The following is an 18772-nucleotide window of genomic DNA, read 5'->3' as shown; positions in this document are numbered from 1 at the left end:
CTCCCCTCATCTGCTCTTGGTCTGCGGAACATAAATGGCCCGTCCCTAACTCACCAATCTTGGTTAAGTAGTTTTTGCAGAGTTGTCTGCAGCTCCAAACAATACATACCGATATTTTGATATCCTCACAGATTCACTGTGCAACACTTTGAAGTGGAATCAAACCTACAACAGTCTCCATAATAAGAGCATGAAAGAACGTATTTTTACATTAACAAATTACACACGGTAACCTTTTAGTTCAATTGTCAGGTTAAAAAGAAATAACTATATATATATATGTTTTTTTCCTCAGACTGGCAAAAGGTTATTATTCTATTCTAAAATTTATTCTAATTCAGTTAATAAAGTAGCTGGTTGTAATTAAAATTTTACACAAAGTAAAGCCATGAGAGAAGTATTTTATAAATTATTGCTCTATTCATCTTGTCTCAACACTGGATGAATAATTATGCGGTTTTGAAAGTCAATACAAATTAAGAAGACTGGTAAAAATATTTTTTCATTTAAATGTATTATATTTAAATGTTGAATCATGAATGAAAATAACATGAACACAAACAGATTGTGTTCTTTTATTACACAACATCCACACCTCAACTTTCCCAGTGTACCACACCTCCCGATACTATAACCCTCTCTTTTGCCTTAAGGATACCAAAATGTTCTGTAATTCCTTCTCAATGTTCTCCAAATGAACTCTGTGGTGTGATCCTTAGAGCTGCAACGGCAACATCCTGTCTTTAAACAGCATCAAGTTTCAATTGAGTAACTGCCAGAGGCACAGACAAAGAGAGGAAAGGTGTTGCATCCTTCTGCCAATGAATCAGAACAGAGAAATTTGATGTCTCTCGCTTTGCATTAACACACATTTACAGTCTCATAAATACCTTTCATATGAAATGAAGGCACCAAATTGCATAAAAACAGCAGCAGTAGAGTCTAGAGATCTCTGATTTGCCAATGGAAAGTAACTAGATCAGCTGTGATTTTGTCTGTTCATCTATCTTGGGCCCCATTTGATATTTGTGAGTCCCTGGAACTGTCTTTTTAGAGCCTGTCTGTCTGACCAATCGGACTGAAGATACGAGTCATCATCTCCCTCTTCTAGTTTTCTATAAACAAGAAGAAAACAGACCAAACATGATAAATGCTCTAAAATAAAAAATATAAATTGACAGATATGTTATAATTAATTAATTACACCTATCTATATATATATAATATATATATATATATATATATATATATGTGGTGTGTGTGTGTGTGTGTGTGTGTGTGTGTGTGTGTGTGTGTGTTGTACATATACATATAAAATTAAATCAAAAGTAATTAGAGACCACTCACTTTTAGTTCTTCCTGCCTCTTGTAATAGTGCAGCATCATTTTTTTTGTTTCTTCTTCACTCACCACTGGTTCTCGCGCTGGTGCACCCTGGCCTCTCTAAAATTAATGTGCGAACAATGGTGATTAGTTTTTCATTTCATTATGTCCAAAACATCTCTATGGAAATTCAGGGCCAAATTAAATTCTTTGAAGATAAATTTAAACACCAGAATAAACTGAAATTCACACCAAACACTTACTTTCTGAATTTTCACAATTATTTTTGTTTTCTCATTTTTCCCAACATAATCCTGCAGCTTTTTGCCCCTCTGCAGTTCTTTAGACGCCCACCACAGCTGAGCCTCTTCTTCTGGGATCACCTGTAATGAGGCCTGCAGAGGAGAGCCTTCATATCAGTATTAAAGCCTTTGTTATGTTCATCAAACAAATAAAGAAAATTATATTGGTCCGTTTTAATAAACAATGTGCATGTAGTTGCTTAAAGGAATATTCCACCTAAAAATTTTAATTCTGTCGTAATTTCCTCCGCCTCATATTTGTTTCGTCTGCAGAAACATAAAGAAGATATTTAAAAGAATGTTGGGATCCAAACAATATCGGAACCCATAGACTTTCATTGTATGAACAGAAAAAAAAAAAGAGAGAAACATTTCTTAAAATATCTTCTTCTTTCTTTGTTCCACAGAAGACAGGAGGTCATATAGGTTAGGAACAACATGAGGGTGACTAAACGATGACAGAATTGTAATTTCCGAGTGGACTCATTCTTTAAGAAAGGCAGAAAAGATTTCAGTTACCTGTGTTCCAGTAAGATCCTCTTGATTTTCAAACTCCATCCTTATTGGATCATGTGGAGGCAGCCCCATCGGGTAAACTATCATCACAGCTCCTCGCAACTGATCCAAAGCCTCTTTGACCATATCCATGGTAACGCAGACATTTGCTTGCACTTGTTTCTTTAGAGTAAATAAAAACATATATCACAAAACATATCAAAAGGCTAACCACATTTTGAGGTTTAGAAGTATTCTATATTAGAATTAGATTCATACATTTGAGATTAAAGCTTTGGCTTCCTCCACAGTTTTCCTTAAAACTTCTTTCATCTTCTCGTTTGGAGCTAAATGGAAAGTAAGAGTTTAGTTATACCAATTAATTGGGCAATTCAAATGTAAACTTTAAACGTGACAGGACTACCGGGTCCATTTCGACGTCCAAGCTCATCCTTCTTAAACTCAGCACTACCGCTGGGAATACAGCGGTCTTCCCATTCATCCTTTAGTTTGAGCTCCATGATCTGATCATCGGTCAGACCCTGCATATTCAGTGGAAGAGAGACGCCATGATCTGCCAGCTCTGGAATTTCTATGGAGACAAAAAAATGATTCCATGTTTTAATGCTATGATATGCAATCAAACGTTTCACACGTGCTTTAGAAATTGACTTTAGTTAATGTATCTGACACTTACACAATACATGCATTTTAGGAAATGAATTCGTCTGTCAAGAACATAAACCATCTGAACCCAAAGAATGTGATGCATTTTTATATCATAAACCTACATAAAATTATTGTCATACCAGAGCAGATCCTGTCCACTTTTAATCTCCCATTATAGATAGCGCAGAGATCTGCTGGGGTCAGTGTCTCGATCGAGACATCCACTGTAGTACTGAAGAGAATCTGACTCTCATCTCCTCGTTTGACGTGCAGCTGAACCATCTCCCACCTGCTGAATTTGTCCTGTGCAGGAATGTAATAACTCTAAGATTTGAAAATAAAGTATATATATAACCACTAGACAACAACAACAACAACAACAGAGAAGTGAGGAAACGCGACTATCGCCTCACTGTGTTTGCGTTTGTTGCCATGACACCCACAACACCGCGCTCCAAGAATATTCTAGCATGCCGTGCGAGCAGGCTGCATAATATATGGTTTTAACTCGGTAACGTCCTGAAATTAATTATACATGCACCAGGCAGAATTAAAACAAAACAAAACTCATTTCCACTATCTAATTATCCAAATTATACTTACTCTTGATTCAGTAAACTAACAGGAACGCGGATACGGCAGCAACAGTGGTGATACTATTTCCACCGGATGTGTTGTATTCAAAATAAAAGCCCTTTCAGATGCTGTCTAAATAGTGTGAAGTTATTTTTCACTCCTGAGTCCTTTCTAGTTTACTACAAAGTAATTTAACCTAATTAATTTAGCACGATAGTTAGTTTTCATTATGCACAGACGGATACGCATTCAGTGACATCAAATACATGCATGATAAGTTACTCGCTGGCTACTGGCTAAAGATTAATCGCCACTCATAAATCATTGCATGTCATAATATCTGCAAAATCAAAACGACTAGACGCGCACAAAATTTTGCTGTTTTTTAATGTCACCAAAACAGAAAGTCAGTCTCATTCAAATGATCCATACAGTCAACACAATACAAATATATATATATATATATATATATATATATATATATATATATATATATATATATATATATATATATATATATATATATATATATATTTGTTTTGACTTCACTGATTGGAGTGTTTTTAAAGCTGCAGCCACTGATCTGGATGAGCTCACAGAGACTGTAACTTCATATATCAGTTTCTGTGAAGATATGTGCATTCCTACCAGGACATTCTTATCATTTAATAATGATAAACCGTGGTTTACTGGGAAACTCAAACAGCTTTGTCACGCCAAAGAGGATGCTTACAGAAGTGGGGATAAAATATTGTATAATCAGGCCAGGAACAGACTAACAAAGGAGATCAGAGTGGCTAAAAAAAAACTACTCGGAAAAGTTGAGAAAAGAGCTGTCAGCAAACGATCCGGTGTCAGTATGGACTGGTCTGAGGAACATCACCATGGACAAGACACAACCCCCACAATCTGTCAACAACTGGCTGACTATCTGAATGTGTTTTACTGCAGATTTGAAAAGGATAGTCTACCACACCACTTCCACTCTGATCTGCATTTCACACATTCACTTACCACCCCTGCAACCCCCCCTCCCTCCCCCACCATTCAATCTGTGCTTAAGGTCTGAATAGAGGATGTGAACCAGGTCATCAGGAAGCAGAAATCTAGAAAAGTTTCAGACCCAGATGGTGTTTCACCTGCCTGTTTAAAAGTCTGTGCTGACCCCAGATCATTGGAGCTGTGTGAAGTTCCCTGCTGCTTCAAACGCTCCACCATCATTCCGGTTCCCAAAAAGCCCAAAATCACTGGCCTTAATGACTACAGACCTGTCGCTCTCACGTCTGTGGTCATGAAGTGACTTGAGAGACTGGACCTGGCCTACCTGAAGGACATCACTGGACCCTTGCTGGATCCTCTTTAGTTTGCCTACAGAGCAAACAGGTCTGTGGATGATGCAGTCAACATGGGATTGCATCACATCCTGCAACACCTCAACAGACCTGGGAATTACGCAAGGATCCTATTTGTGGACTTCAGTTCGGCCTTTAATACCATCATGCCTGACCTTCTCTCTGACAAACTCACACAGCTCTCCGTGCCCACCTTCATCTGTCAGTGGATCACCAGCTTCCTGACAGACAGGCAGCAGCTAGTAAGGCTGGGCAAACTCACATCCAGGACTATCACCATCAGCACTGGCGCCCCCCAGGGATGTGTTCTCTCCCCACTGCTCTTCTCTATCTACGAATGACTGTACTTCAAAGGACCCCTCTGTCAAGCTCCTGAAGTTTGCAGACAACACTACAGTCATCAGCCTAATTAAGGACGGAGACGAGTCTGCTTACAGACAGGAAGTTAAGGCTGGCTGTCTGGTGCAGTCTTAACAACCTGGAGCTAAACACTCTCAAAACTGTGGAAATGATAGTGGACTTCGGGAGAAACCCCCCTGCACTCTCCCCAATCACCCATCATGAACAGCGCTGTGACTGGAGTGGAGTCATTCAGATTCCTGGGTACCACCATCTCTCAGGACCTGAAGTGGGACACTCACATAGACTCCATTGCAAATAAAGCCCAGCAGAGGTTGTACTTCCTTCGCCAGCTGAGGAAGTTCAACCTACTACAGGAGCTGCTGAAACATTTACTACTCTGCCATCGAGTATGTCCTGTGTTCATCCATTACTGTCTGGTTTGGTTCAGCTACTAAATCAGACATCAAGAGACTACAGCGGACAGCCAGGACTGCTGAAAGGATCATTGGTGCCCCCCTGCCCAGCCTCCAAGATCTTTACATCTCCAGAGTGAGGAAAAGGGCTTTTTTTCCCCCTATAATTCTATTTCTGTATATAAAGTACATTATTTAATGTTTATTGTGTAATGTTATATTACATCCCTACTGTGTTATTCCTATATATGTCTGCACTATGTTGTACATTCTTCTACACTGGAAGCTCCTGTCGTTAAGTCAAATTCCTTGTGTGTGTAAACATACTTGGTAATAAAGCTCTTTTGATTCTGATATATATATAATTTTTTTCCCAATATTACTGGCACGGAAAACTATCAGTCTATCTTTATATAGCAGAAGTTATTTAAAGCGAGTGAAGACAGACACAAGGACTTGCGCGCAACACACGCAAAGTACAGGGAGTTGTGCTCAGGATTGGTGGAGAGGGGCAAGGGTGTGTGTCGCAGCAGAAAACTTGACGTGTAGGTCAAACTGGGACTTTATTTACCTCCTCACAGCCAGCTAATCTAGAGCAGTGTGACGAGATTTTTTTTCTTCACGAAAGGCATAAAGGGTTTCTTCACCTCGTTTTTAAACAGGAGAGATGAAACACTACCACTGCGTCCCAGCTTTTGTCAGCAAACTTTGGACACTTATAGAGGCTCCGTCAACGAACGACCTGATCTGCTGGAGCCAAGTGAGTATGTTATGCAAAATGCAGATTTAATCTATTTTATTTCATTATTAATTAATAGTTCTTTTTTTATTATTACGTGTATTACTTGTCATGAGTACAAACAGTACAAAAAACATCCAGTACAACAATATTAACTCTTCAGAATAATAAACTCCATAATAATAAACTCTTCAGATTTTTTATAACTCATTAAACATTACTTAGTTTATCTGCTGGGAAGATGTTTATCCTTAAATGCCATATTAGTAATGCGCTGTCTGACCCACTTTACAAAACTGATCCACGTGTATTACGCTGATGCAGGTGGAGGCAGCTCGAGTCCGTCCAATCGCTGCTAATTATGTTATTAGAAAGTATCAAAGTACTCTGAACCTACACGTTTGACAGAATGACGTGAAACAGAACGTTGCGCTTCCGACCTGAAAATAGAATGATTGTCATAAACATCCACGAAAATTCTATAGTCTAGTAGTCTCATTCTTATTATCTTAAAGATGATTATTGATTGCAAAGTAGTGAATTGAACACTATAATTTGTGATATTATATTTACATTTGCCTTGACGTTGATGTTTCATTAACTAGACTCCTCCTAGTGGTAAAGATTATATTATATAAAACCACCATAATAATTAAATTAATATATTATTTTGATTAATATCTATCTATCTATCTGCTTACTAATCTTATACTATTTTTTTTTCTTCAAGCAGGCATTTGTAACAAAAATGTGCAAGTGCTCTTTAAGTACAAAATAGTGTTTCCTGCCAGACCAGAATGGGCTTTTCATTAGAAACAGTCTGACATATATTTGGTGATGTAAGTCAAACCACATCTTCCTGTTTCCTCTCTATTAGGATGGCTGCAGTTTTCTTGTCCAGGATGAGCAGCAGTTCAGCAAGGAAGTCCTGCCCCTTTACTTCAAACACAGCAACATGACCAGCTTTGTGCGCCAGCTCAAACATGTGTACGTGTTTCAGCAAATGATAAAATAAAACAGCATATAGATATAGAGCATCATTTTCTAATTCTCCTGTGTCTGACCTCCACATACAGATGGCTTCCATAAAGTAGTACATATGGACTCTGGCTTGCCTAAATCTGATGGACAGGATAATTGTGTTGAGTTTCAGCACGAGCCGAACTTCCAGAGAGCTCAACCTCATCTGTTAGGCCTCATCTGCAGGAAGGTGAAGCTGAATAAATGGTATCATGCAGTGCTTGTGTAGCACTGAACGAGCATTGATATCTGTAGTACTCTGAAGTACTCACACCCAGCTGCTAACCCTCACATTCTTTCATGCTGGCTGAGGTGTGTGTGTAAATATTGGTTGTATATGTGGTGTATATGTGATTTCATGACTAGGTTTCAGTTAGCCGTGGAGTTGAAGAGGCAGGTGTCTCAGGTGCTCATTCAGGTTAGTCATGTCAGAGGCTGGCAAGATCCTCAGACCTCAGAGACTCATCGCTTTGTGCAGGTGAGCCTTTCTCCTTGACAAGAACACTATTCATTAGAGTAAAGCTAAAATTCAGCCTCGTTTACACACTTAAGAGTGGATGTCAATGAAACTGAAAAGTCAGTTGGTATTTATTTCCTATGTTTTACACAAATATGTCTACTTGTGTTCACCAAGACAAAAAAAAAACGTTGTGCTGGATTTTTCAATGAATAGAAAGTTCAAAAGAAAAACAGTTGTAAATGTCTTTACTGTTTCTTTTGAATGTAATGCATCGTTGTTGAATAAAAATTATTAATTTCTTATTAAAAAATCCATACATACATACTATCAATACAATCCAAACTTTTGAATGGTACTGTAGATCAATAACAGTAACATTTAAACATTCAATTCTCTGCAATGACTAACTCTTTTAACCGTTTTAACCGTCTTTCCTGAAGGGATAATGAGAACTTGTGGAGGAGAAACTGGACTCATTAAGACAGAAACTATCAGCAGCAGCACACAAAATCATACGCAAGGTAAAAAATAAAAAACACATTTAAAAAGTTTATAAATAATAACAATGTACTGTTTATGTATATAAATATATATATAATATATATATATATATAATATATATATATATATATATATATATATTTGATAATCACTATAGAAAACTCTCCTATCCTGTCACTCCTTTTCAGATTATAAAGTTCATCATCAACATCGTTCAGTCAAATGGGATAAAAGGTTGCAAAAGAAGACTGTAAGTTTATTCACTTAAAGTACACAAGATGTTTTCATAGTGAGAAATGTTATTATTTGCCAAATTGCTTCTAACATGACATACATTTCCTTTCTCCACCCTAACAGCCCCATGATCAACAGTTATGGGGAGTTTCAGTCTGCACCGAAATACGCCCGTTCCTTCAGTGTGAATCCCAACCTTACCACTTCCCCCCTACAAGAGATCCCTTCATTGCAAGAGGTGCATGCTAAAATCTTTATGTTTGATCTAATTTATTTTTCTAAGTTTGAATTCTTAGAAAAAAAAGCAGCTTGATTTCTGTCATTTTGAAAGTAAGTGACATCACTGTGGGGTTTCCGGGCAGCTGGATGTGTCACCAGTTGACGTGTACTCAAATGGCTTGATCATCTCTGACATAACCCACTTGCTGGATCCCACACCCTGAGCCGAGCAGGTTAGAGAGCAGCAGTGCACCTACAGTCTTCATCCTCTACAGAACTCATGTTTTTTGTATAATTTTAATCTACTGAGGTTTTTAAACATACTCTTTTCTTGAGTAAATAAAAAAAAAGGAACTGAAAGTGCTTTTCAGGTTTTTACAGTCTATTTTCCGCTTTTATTTGTGTTTTCGGTTTTACAGAGAGCCAGTGACAGAAACCCTTCCCGCAACTCACACCACATTGCTGGATGACCCAGCTACCCAGGAGTCTGAGGAAATACCCTCAGAAAGGTTAGCTACTGTAGCAAACTGATCATGTGTGCCATTTATTTTATAATTATAACAGATCCCTGATCTGTTTTATTACAACTGGGGGAAAAAATCTAATTGCAAATTTTTTTTTTTTTTTATTTAAAATGCAGTTTTCCAGATTTGATGTGCTTATTTTTAGGGCTGATCAATTTAAAAACAATATAGACAATTTAAAATAATATATTATATTTAAAAAAATGGGTTGGGGCGGGTTAAGAAATATTACTTTCAGACTTTTTCACTTTTTAAATTAAAAAAAATTGTCTTTTAAGAAAATAATAGAATAATTAATTTTACAGTAGATCTGTAAAATTACAATAATAATATATGTTTCTTTATCTTCATTTTAAAGGGGACATTAGATGCAAAATTCATTTACATGGTGTTTGCATATAACTGTGTCTTGGCAGTGTGTGGACACAACCACTCTACAATGATAAAAATCCACTCAAAAACTAATCAGTCTCAATTATCAAGCCATTTTAATTTTCTGAGCAGTTTGACGTCATACTGCTCAGCCCCCGCCTATGATCGCTATATTAGTTTTACCAAAAAAAAAAAAAAAAGGAAGATAGGAGTGGAGTGAGCAGTAGCTCATTATCATTTAAAGAGACATGCACCAAAACGTGTGAACAGAGTTGTTTTTGACAAGGTAAAAAAGGTTGTTGTTTTACGCGACCATTGAGGAATTTTAACCAAAGTATGTCGCAGACATTTCATGAAGACCATGAAGAATCATTAAAACTTATAAAGATCATAAAATCATAAAAAAATGGGCATCCAATGTCCCCTTTAAAACATTATGCCTACAAGCTTTTATTTTCTTATTCTTCTTTTTTGTTGGCAACAGATTCTAAATGCTTCTCATTAAAAATCTGCTGAAATGTTTGGTGTATTGTGTTTTCAAATGCAAGCAACCCAAACTAACTGCACTTGCAGAGATGGCGATCGTATGAAGCAGCATTTACTGCAAACCAAGTTACTCTGAGACACTGAAAACACCATTATCCTGAGCAGCTCGCATACTGTATAAATAAACACAGTGCTGTGCTTCACTCTAAAACACACAGCGCATACACTATCACACTAAAACATTTTGATTAAATATGTAGCCCAAATATTACACTCCCCTTCTTCTCTTGAGAACAGAAATGATGTGTTTGATCCACTGGCACTGATTGACTCCAGTTTAGCAGCGATCCGCTCATGTTCTCCACCCTCACCAGGCCTGGACAGTTTCAGCAAGGTCTGACTTACAACATCTTTGAAAAATACAACACAGACGCTATTACAAACCAAATCAAATTTCAAATCAAAGTGAAATATACGTAGAAACAGCGCATCCTTGTGGCGCGGATGGACACAGAAGAGCATACACAGCATACGGTGATAATCAAAGACACAGAGGAGACCGCTGACAAAGGAATTATTGAATAAAGTCATTATTTTTGTTTTCTTTACTTACAAAAAAGTTTTTCCGTCGCTTCATATAACCCAGATTGCACGTCTGATGGCAGATGGAGTATTCTGACGATGACTTTCATACCTTTTATGGACTTTGACAATGTTATTTACTTGCCAGTCTTTGGGACAGTCACAAGCCTCCAGGTTTGCATCCAAAATATCTTAAATTGTGTTCCGAAGACGAACGGAGCTTTAATGGGTTTGGAACGACATGGGGGTAAGTGATTAATAACAAAATTTTCATTTTGGGGTGGAGTATCCCTTTAACAAGCTCATGCATGATCTGACATGTTTGGTTTCATGTTTATTGTAGATCTTTACCCCTGACTGCCACATCTCTGCTGTTAAAGACTCCAACACAAAAACCAAGAGCAAACAGAGAAGCCAGAAGGAAGCAAACACGTTACCTCACACCAACACAGGTACACACATATACGCCCACGCTTCCCTCTATCACACACCGTCCCAAACCCACACATGAATCACCTGCAGAAACCACATGAATTCAGAACTTACACTTCTGGTTTGTTTACTATATTGTGTTTGTGCAGTTACACAGCAGCAGAGTCTGCAACAAAATGCAGACCTGGAGCAGGAGCGCTATGATAGTGGAGAGTATTCAGATCTATTGCCATCCCTTCTGCAACTGGCGCAGGAAGCGTCCAGCTTATCCTTCAGTTACACTACACTGCCTTTAGAGCTCTCTTTTGTCATTTAAAACTCTAATGCATTTGACATTGTGAGATAAAAAATCTGTTAATGCAACCTCTGCATTGGGTGCCATTTTCAAGTCAGCATTTCTGTGTGGGAGGCTTGCCATGATAAGCATTAAAGGTTTAATCTTTCAGAATATCTGCTGCATACTCACCCACCATTTGTCTAAATATGTAATAACTCATTTACTTGCTCAATTAAAAGTTACTTGAGTGTATGATATGCTATTGATACACACACAAAAAGTTTGTAACACTAAAACATTGAAAATGTCACAAAAAATGTATATATACAGTATATATATATGTATATGTACACAATTCATAATCTGTTTATTTAACAGTTCATCTACTTTAGTAAAACATTTCTCCACTGAAATAAAGATATGGTCGTCAACTATATGATAGCATTATTTTTGAGGAAAAAAAACGAGATTGTTTAGAATAATTTCTGATGTGGATCAGTTATTTTGCTGTAACTGATTGTTATAAATGTTTAACTAAAGGCTAGAATATATATTTATTCCTTAGCATATTTTAGGTTTCTTATGACAATATGTGTTTTTATGTAAAAGTGAATTCTGTAAAAGCAAAATAAAATGTTCTAAAATTTTTAATGCCCAATTTCTTTCATACACAAATTTAGAATTTAGTTGTTTTCACAACAGACAATCAGCAAAATGTGGCTTCTCTTGAACAGGAAATCTCACAGACGTACGCCAGCCCACACAGAGAGCAGATACATTAAGGCTAGAAAAGGGAAGCCTGAAACATACCTAAGACAACAAGTGCGTTATGTGACCTGTCCAAGATGATATTATTTTTAGTAATTCTTTTCCTTGGGAACATTCCTTCATTTGTATTTTCAGCATCCCAGCCAAGTGAGTATTTTACAACTACACCATTCTGAAATTAAATGTACTTTTTCCCTTATTATTTAAATTTTATATCATGTTGCATTTACAAAACACATAATACATAGTATTAAAAAACAAAAGGTTTACAGAATTAATGTTGAAACTATTAAACAAAACGGTAAGGTTTGTTGGCTTTTTATTCATTTCTTCCTCTTTTTGTGGTTTTATTTGCTCTCTAAAACTACGGAAGTATGTGGTTATACAACAGTTAAGATGTTGAAATCGAATTTGTTAACATATATAGGGTTTAAAAAGTCTGGCGACAGAGATTGTTTCATCAGCAGAGAATACCATTCCATACTCCTCAGCAAACTGTGAAACTTTTCAGCAACCTGTCGCTGAAGGGTTGACAAATGTTCAGACGCTTGCGTTCCAAAATGGCTGGTCTGTGGCCATGATGAACACACGCAACATGAGCTTACAACATTTTTGTTTCCGTTTTTCATGTAATGAATAAGTCAAAATTTTCTAAGAATTCTTATGTAAGACTACACTTGAATTTGAAACAGTAAGACGGTATTAAATAGTGTTTTTGACTGAAAACAGAGATATTTGCTGTATCTATATGTTTCTTTTCAGTCCTCACAGGCTGAGCATCCTCTCGGTCCGTGTATCTTTTGGCCATTTGATTTTCTACTTAAAAATGAATAAAGAGAAATGAGAAAGGGTTTGATTTTCGTTTTTTTCATTTTGTTTAAGAAACGGTAAAAGAAGATTTAGCTGGATTTTTCGTATTTTTGTTTATGGGTAAAAAAAATGAGATTATGCTTTAGTATTTGTTTTGAATGTGTGGGCGGCGCTGAAACGCCACTTTCATCCCTTCTGTACTGCACCGATACGCGCGCGGCACCCGCGAGCTCAGTTCATTTTCAGCAGAAGAGAAGCGGCACGCGAGCCGAGTTTTATTAATCCTGCGGATTCTTTTCTAGCGGCGCTTTAAAAATAAATAAATTACATTAAAAATTTTTTTATATATATATATATATATATATATATATATATATATATATATATATATATATATATATATATTTTTCTCTTTTTTTCACGGCTGCTGCATGCTATTGACAAAACAGAAATTACTTTAATCATAACCATTAAAACAGCATTTGGATTTTACTTTAGCCTATGTGATCTACAACGACATGGAATAAAATATGATACTACAAATTTTTAACCTACTCATTTTTATTCTAGGCCTATTAGAAAAACAGGTAACATAACACAGTTTCATGGGAAAAAAAACCAAACCCCACATAAATATAATAATATTTATAATAAAATACTATAATACTCATTAATAAATAATAATAAATCTTACTTAAGTTTTCACCATAATTAGTCTACTGTAATTCTTAAATCCAAATTATAGGTTATACTTTGGAATTATGAACTGAATTCACGAACTCCGTGGATGATGACAGTAACAGAGTGTGGGTGTGGACCACATTACAGGTTTCTTTATTTTACAACAGAGTTTTGTAACATTTTGTTGTTATTAAAGGGTGTCTTACGACCAAAACTGACGGAGCTGAAGCTCTTTCTGCTGTTATCGGGATGGAGCGAAGTGCAGTAGGCTACTTGTTGCGCTCTTCAAGATATAGCTTCAGTTGCTGTTGTTTGTAATAGCAAATGAAGACATGTTACCTGTGAGGTTTTTCTTAAACAGGCATAGAATAAAACGAGTAGGCTAAAAACCAGTAGGCTATCATAGGCCTATTCCATGTCGTTGTAGATTCAAATGCCATTGAATAAAGTCATTTCTGTTTTGTCAATAACATGCAGCAGCCGTGTAAATTCGGCTCGCGTGCCGCTTCTCTTCTGCTGAAAATGAACTGAGCTCGCGGGTGCCGCGCGTGTATCGGTGCAGTACCCAGTACAGAAGGGATGAAACGGGCGTTTCAGCTCCGCCCACACATTCAAAACAAATATTAAAGCATAATCAAATTTTTTACCCGTGAACAAAAGTACGAAAAATCCAGCTAAATTTTCTTTTTCCGTTTCTTAAACAAAACGAAAAAACGAAAATCAAATCGTTTGTCATTTATTTTTCTAAGTAGAAAATCATATGACCAAAAGATAGCCTACACGGACCCAAACTATATGCATTACAAGCTGTCATTTATATATGATGTACATTAGAATTAAAAAAAAAATGATGAATTTAAATGTTAACCTTCTCTCTTCTTTACCCAGAAATAAACTGCCTTATCATAAATCTGGACTATGTTAATTGTACGTGGAGTGAGCATGAGCAAAATTACAGTTTCAATAGCAGGTGCGTATGTTGAACAAAACTGAAAAACCTGCATTTTTGGATAAAAATTCCAGGACTGACATTAACATGTGATTTCTCTTAGGTTTTTACATGACCAAATTCAGCAGTGTCCTACTTATCTCAGGATTAAAGGTGTTAACGTGGGCTGCATTTTCCCCTACAAAAAACCGCAGCGGTTTAATACTTTAAACACATGGCTGTACAGTGACAACGGCACTCTGGTGATAGAGCAGAATCATGAGATGAAAGCACTTGGTATTAGAAATTATTCATATTTATTATGACTTGGTAATAATTATATGGAAATAACCGGCTGATGGATTGATACTTTATATTATGTGTTGCTCATCAGTGAAGCTTAACCCTCCATTCAGTCTGTCTGTGGTGGAGAAAAAAGATGCTGAACTGTGGCTGTACTGGAATATTACAACGGACAGCAGCTGCACTGAGAGTCAAATTCGTCACAGGACAGACAACAATGACTGGAAGGTATGACATTAGTTTAAGAAAACTATACTAAACTTTAGACTATTGTTACACTGATTGATGAAAGTCTTTTTTTTTTTTGCTCAGAAAAATATGATAGCCTATTAAACAGAATACATTCTTCAATTCTTTCACATTCTCATTCTTTCGTTAAAGCCGTATTATACTTTCATTGTTTTGATGCTTGAAAAAACCTTTTCGTCTTTGACTCGGATCAAAACGACACACACAAAAAACCCTGCATTCTTTTGCCTTGTCCAAGTACCCACACTTGGGGTCTTTGCACTTGACCACTTGTATGACGTATTTCCTGTGTTTAGTCCAAGTGTTTAAGTGAGCATTAAGACCATGTGTGTGTAGAACTTTTCATTATCTGATGGGATGCACTTATAGTGTTGTAAAAATGCAAGTGTTTACAGAGATTTATTTTTATTTTCAATACTTTGATTTAAAATCCACTTCTAAATGTCTCAGTAGTGCCTATAACAGATGACACATTTTAATTTTGTGGTGCTTCTAATTAAGTGATAAAAGCAGTTGCAAATGTTGTAAATAAATAAATAAATATCACTACTACTCATATGCACCGATAAAACCCGCATTTTACTACCAAATTATATGTGCAATCTGGGTTATATGAAGCGACGGGAACACTTTTTGTAAGCAAAGAAAAATAACAACTTTATTTAATTGTTAGTTTGTAAACAGTCTCCTCTGTGTCTCTCCATATCACTGTATGCTGTGTATGCTCTTTTGTATCATCCGCGCCACAAGGATGCGCTGTTTTATTTCAAATCAAAGCTAAATACATGTAGAAACAGCGCATCCTTGTGGTCCAGATGATAAAAAAAAAAGCTTTGTATTCTTTTCCCTAGATTACAACTCCAGGTCACAGGACCTCCTTCAGTTTGCCCTTTCCCTCAAAAAAGCGGTATGAGTTCCAGGTCAGGGCTCGAATAGGAAATCCCTGCGGAGAGTCCATGTTTTGGAGCGACTGGAGTGAGCCTGTCTACTGGGGATTTTTAAAGGCCAACAATAACACAGGTAACTTATCTTATCTGTATTAAAAGTCTCTCAGCATTTTATCTGCCTACTAGTATGCTGCAAATGAAAAGGATGAAGAACTGGAGACAAACAGTCACAAGCATGACGCTCTGGTATCAGGGCCTATCTCGATATCCACACTTGCATTCTTTGCACTTGACCACTTGTTGACTCATATGTTGTACTGTAGTATTGTAAAAATGCAAGTTTTTTCATTATTATTTGAACATTTTGATTTTCAATACTTAAAAATGTCTGTTCAGTTGAGCCTATGTAATTGTGATTGAGTGATAATGTTGCAAACCTTTTACAAAGGTCAAATACACATGAAAGATGATGGGATACGCTTAGCCTCAAATACCGCTCAGAAGTCAGAAGGGCACTGAACAGGCCCACTGTCAGTTAAAGGAGCAATATGTACATTTTTTTACTGTACAAAAACATAAACATATGTTTGCAAAGATTTTGGTAGATTGAAAAAACAATTAGGAAAACTATAGCAGTGGCCTTAATGACAACTCTTTTCCCCAGAGAGTGTGATTAACATGTCTGTGATGTCAATGGTGCCGTATATAGTGGGAGCCACAGTAGTTCTCATCATACTCTCCTGCTTGCTCGTCTATAGCGAGAGGTTTGAAGCCTTTTTTTTTTGTCCTTTAACCATTTTAAAAATTTTATTTTAATTTTCCACAGTAAAATTCTTTTTATCTTTTAATTCAATAGAAGTGTTTTATTAATGATAATTTAATGTTTAATGTTCCTTAGGTTAAGAATCATTTTAATACCAGTGGTACCAAATGCAGGACGAAATGTGAGCAATTACCTTGCAGCCCTTTTTGACAATTATGATGGCAATGTTGAGGTAAGCAACAGTTATTCTTTTTTCAATCATGTACCATCCTTGAATTTGTACTTTAATTCATAGTGGTGAAGAGGGAATGTGAGAATTAATCTTTTTTTTGTCATACAGAAATGGCTGTCCATGCCTAAAGATCTGGAGAATGGCTTCAAACCCAATTTCACGGAGCGTGCCTGCCCTGTGCGCGAGTACAGTATAGTGTCCCAGTCCAGCACTGACAGCGAAAGCATCCTCTCAAACCCAACAGACCTGTCATCAGATTATCAGTGCATGCATAGCTACTCATCATCCTCCACCATACCTGGATCAGCCGAAACCCTACAAACCCAAGATCTATCGCAAGTGGATATTCCAGTCTAAATCTTCAATTTAATCTGAGGCAATTCAAATTGAGGGTTTAGAAATTAAATGTCTTTGAAATTCGAATCTTGATTGAAAAGTAAAATATTTTCATGTGAAAAGGGGGTTTTGCAAGTGTTATACAATTATGAATACCAGTCAAATCCAGTATTGTCATTTTGAAACCTTTTTTATTTTTTTTATTTTTTTAAATCAGTTCAAAACAAGGAATAATAAACATTCAATTGTGTCTTTTTCTTATGTTTAAGCAGGGTAATGTAGTGTTTGTAATTGAAATAGTGTTATTTTTATTTTTTTTGCTTTACATAGTTTGGAGTTGGTTTTTGTTATAATAGGTCAGGTGGAGTTGTAGCATAGTAGTCATGTTTTAATGATCCCCCCCCCCCAGATTGTTTGCTCCTGTTCAGTTTTTTATTCGTTTATCAAAATGATTTTCTTTACAGTGTTATGTTATACTGTTTTCCACAGTATTGTAGGTAGGATTTCTTTAGGGTCGCTTGAAGGATTCTTCTATAAGTTTAGCGTTTTTGCAAGCAGTGACTGTTGTATCAACGTGTAAGATGTGTCTGTGATAACATTTATACTTGGTTCAAAGTAAATTCCAGAATCTGATTTGTGTACTGGTGGGGAAATCCCATCACCTACAAACCTATTATCTGATTATTTAGCTGAGTGCTATTTGTGATTCTTAACATAGTTGCATATATATTTGCAGAAATTTCACTTCAGCTAGACCACCTGCTCTGAATATTTTTTTATTTTTTTGATTATTCAGTTTAGCTAGCCATACATACATACATACATACATATATATATATATATATATATTTGTTTTAAATGTATAGTCTCTTTATCATACCATATCGTAAAAGGCCCTAAAAAGGCCCCTGAAATCTTAAAATTAAACAATGTCGGTAGCATATGTATCTTGGTTAATGAACTACTCTCTGTGTGTTTTTGGATTTATTGGATTTATTTTTGCACTTTTGGCGTGTTGCTTTTCTGTAGTACTCTGATAAAATGTCACATTTTTGAACAACATTCAACATACTTTTGAGACTTTTAACATTTAGAATGTGAATTTGCTATTTTAAGATTATTAGATGATTGAAGACAAATATGATGCTTAATGTAATGCTTTTACAATCTCTAAATAAAAACATTCAAATTCACATCATTCACAATGTCTGTGATGATTACTTATATATTTTGATAAAATCATTATTTTTATTTTTCACAGTAGATTTTGATGTTTGTGCTCATCTGGAATTGGGATGCTTAAACTGCAAGAACATCAAATACATTAACATTTTCCAAATGTATGAAATAAAGATTGTGACACACGCTAAAGAATCATTAGAACAGGTCTTAGGCACATTAATATTTTAAATGAGCAGATACTTTAGAATCACCCCCCCCCCAAAAAAAAAACTTACTATGAATAAATAGCATGCATTTTGAGTGTATATGAGTATA

The 18772-nt window shown here is 36.1% G+C and overlaps 2 protein-coding genes and 1 long non-coding RNA gene across 6 annotated transcripts; 2 read left to right on the top strand and 1 right to left on the bottom strand.

Moving 5' to 3' along the window:
* Positions 1 to 968: 968 nt before the first annotated feature.
* On the bottom strand, positions 969 to 3507 carry LOC122134093 (cilia- and flagella-associated protein 298-like). 4 transcript variants are annotated; one of them, XM_042765258.1, is made up of 9 exons: positions 3393 to 3436; positions 3203 to 3308; positions 2930 to 3113; positions 2545 to 2712; positions 2400 to 2467; positions 2145 to 2303; positions 1587 to 1718; positions 1348 to 1443; positions 969 to 1115 (listed from the first exon to the last, which is right to left on the bottom strand). In XM_042765258.1, the coding sequence occupies exons 2-9, from the start codon at positions 3221 to 3223 to the stop codon at positions 1095 to 1097; spliced, it is 849 nt and encodes a 282-aa protein (XP_042621192.1). In that variant the 5' UTR covers positions 3224 to 3308; positions 3393 to 3436; the 3' UTR covers positions 969 to 1094. The 4 variants fall into 4 exon arrangements, with proteins under 4 accessions (XP_042621192.1, XP_042621193.1, XP_042621194.1 ...); XM_042765259.1 differs by having other exon boundaries at positions 2930 to 3092; positions 3393 to 3433; XM_042765260.1 differs by lacking the exon at positions 3203 to 3308 and having other exon boundaries at positions 2930 to 3092; positions 3393 to 3507.
* Positions 3508 to 8163: 4656 nt separating this feature from the next.
* LOC122146457 lies at positions 8164 to 8865 on the top strand. The gene is made up of 4 exons (XR_006161005.1): positions 8164 to 8212; positions 8381 to 8442; positions 8550 to 8664; positions 8789 to 8865. It is a non-coding gene; the product is annotated as an uncharacterized LOC122146457 (long non-coding RNA).
* A 187-nt stretch (positions 8866 to 9052) lies between these two features.
* Positions 9053 to 18473, top strand: LOC109097914 (cytokine receptor common subunit gamma-like). Its single transcript, XM_042765257.1, has 11 exons — positions 9053 to 9154; positions 10325 to 10421; positions 10953 to 11061; positions 12053 to 12233; positions 14466 to 14547; positions 14630 to 14802; positions 14900 to 15036; positions 15909 to 16077; positions 16609 to 16708; positions 16843 to 16939; positions 17048 to 18473. The coding sequence occupies exons 4-11, from the start codon at positions 12164 to 12166 to the stop codon at positions 17294 to 17296; spliced, it is 1077 nt and encodes a 358-aa protein (XP_042621191.1). The 5' UTR covers positions 9053 to 9154; positions 10325 to 10421; positions 10953 to 11061; positions 12053 to 12163; the 3' UTR covers positions 17297 to 18473.
* Positions 18474 to 18772: the final 299 nt, after the last annotated feature.

The sequence above is a fragment of the Cyprinus carpio genome, chromosome A10 (assembly GCF_018340385.1).
Source record: "Cyprinus carpio isolate SPL01 chromosome A10, ASM1834038v1, whole genome shotgun sequence".
NCBI lineage: Eukaryota > Metazoa > Chordata > Actinopteri > Cypriniformes > Cyprinidae > Cyprinus > Cyprinus carpio.
The sequence above is the reverse complement of the archived record's forward strand: the minus strand, read 5'-3'. Positions and strand labels throughout refer to the sequence as shown.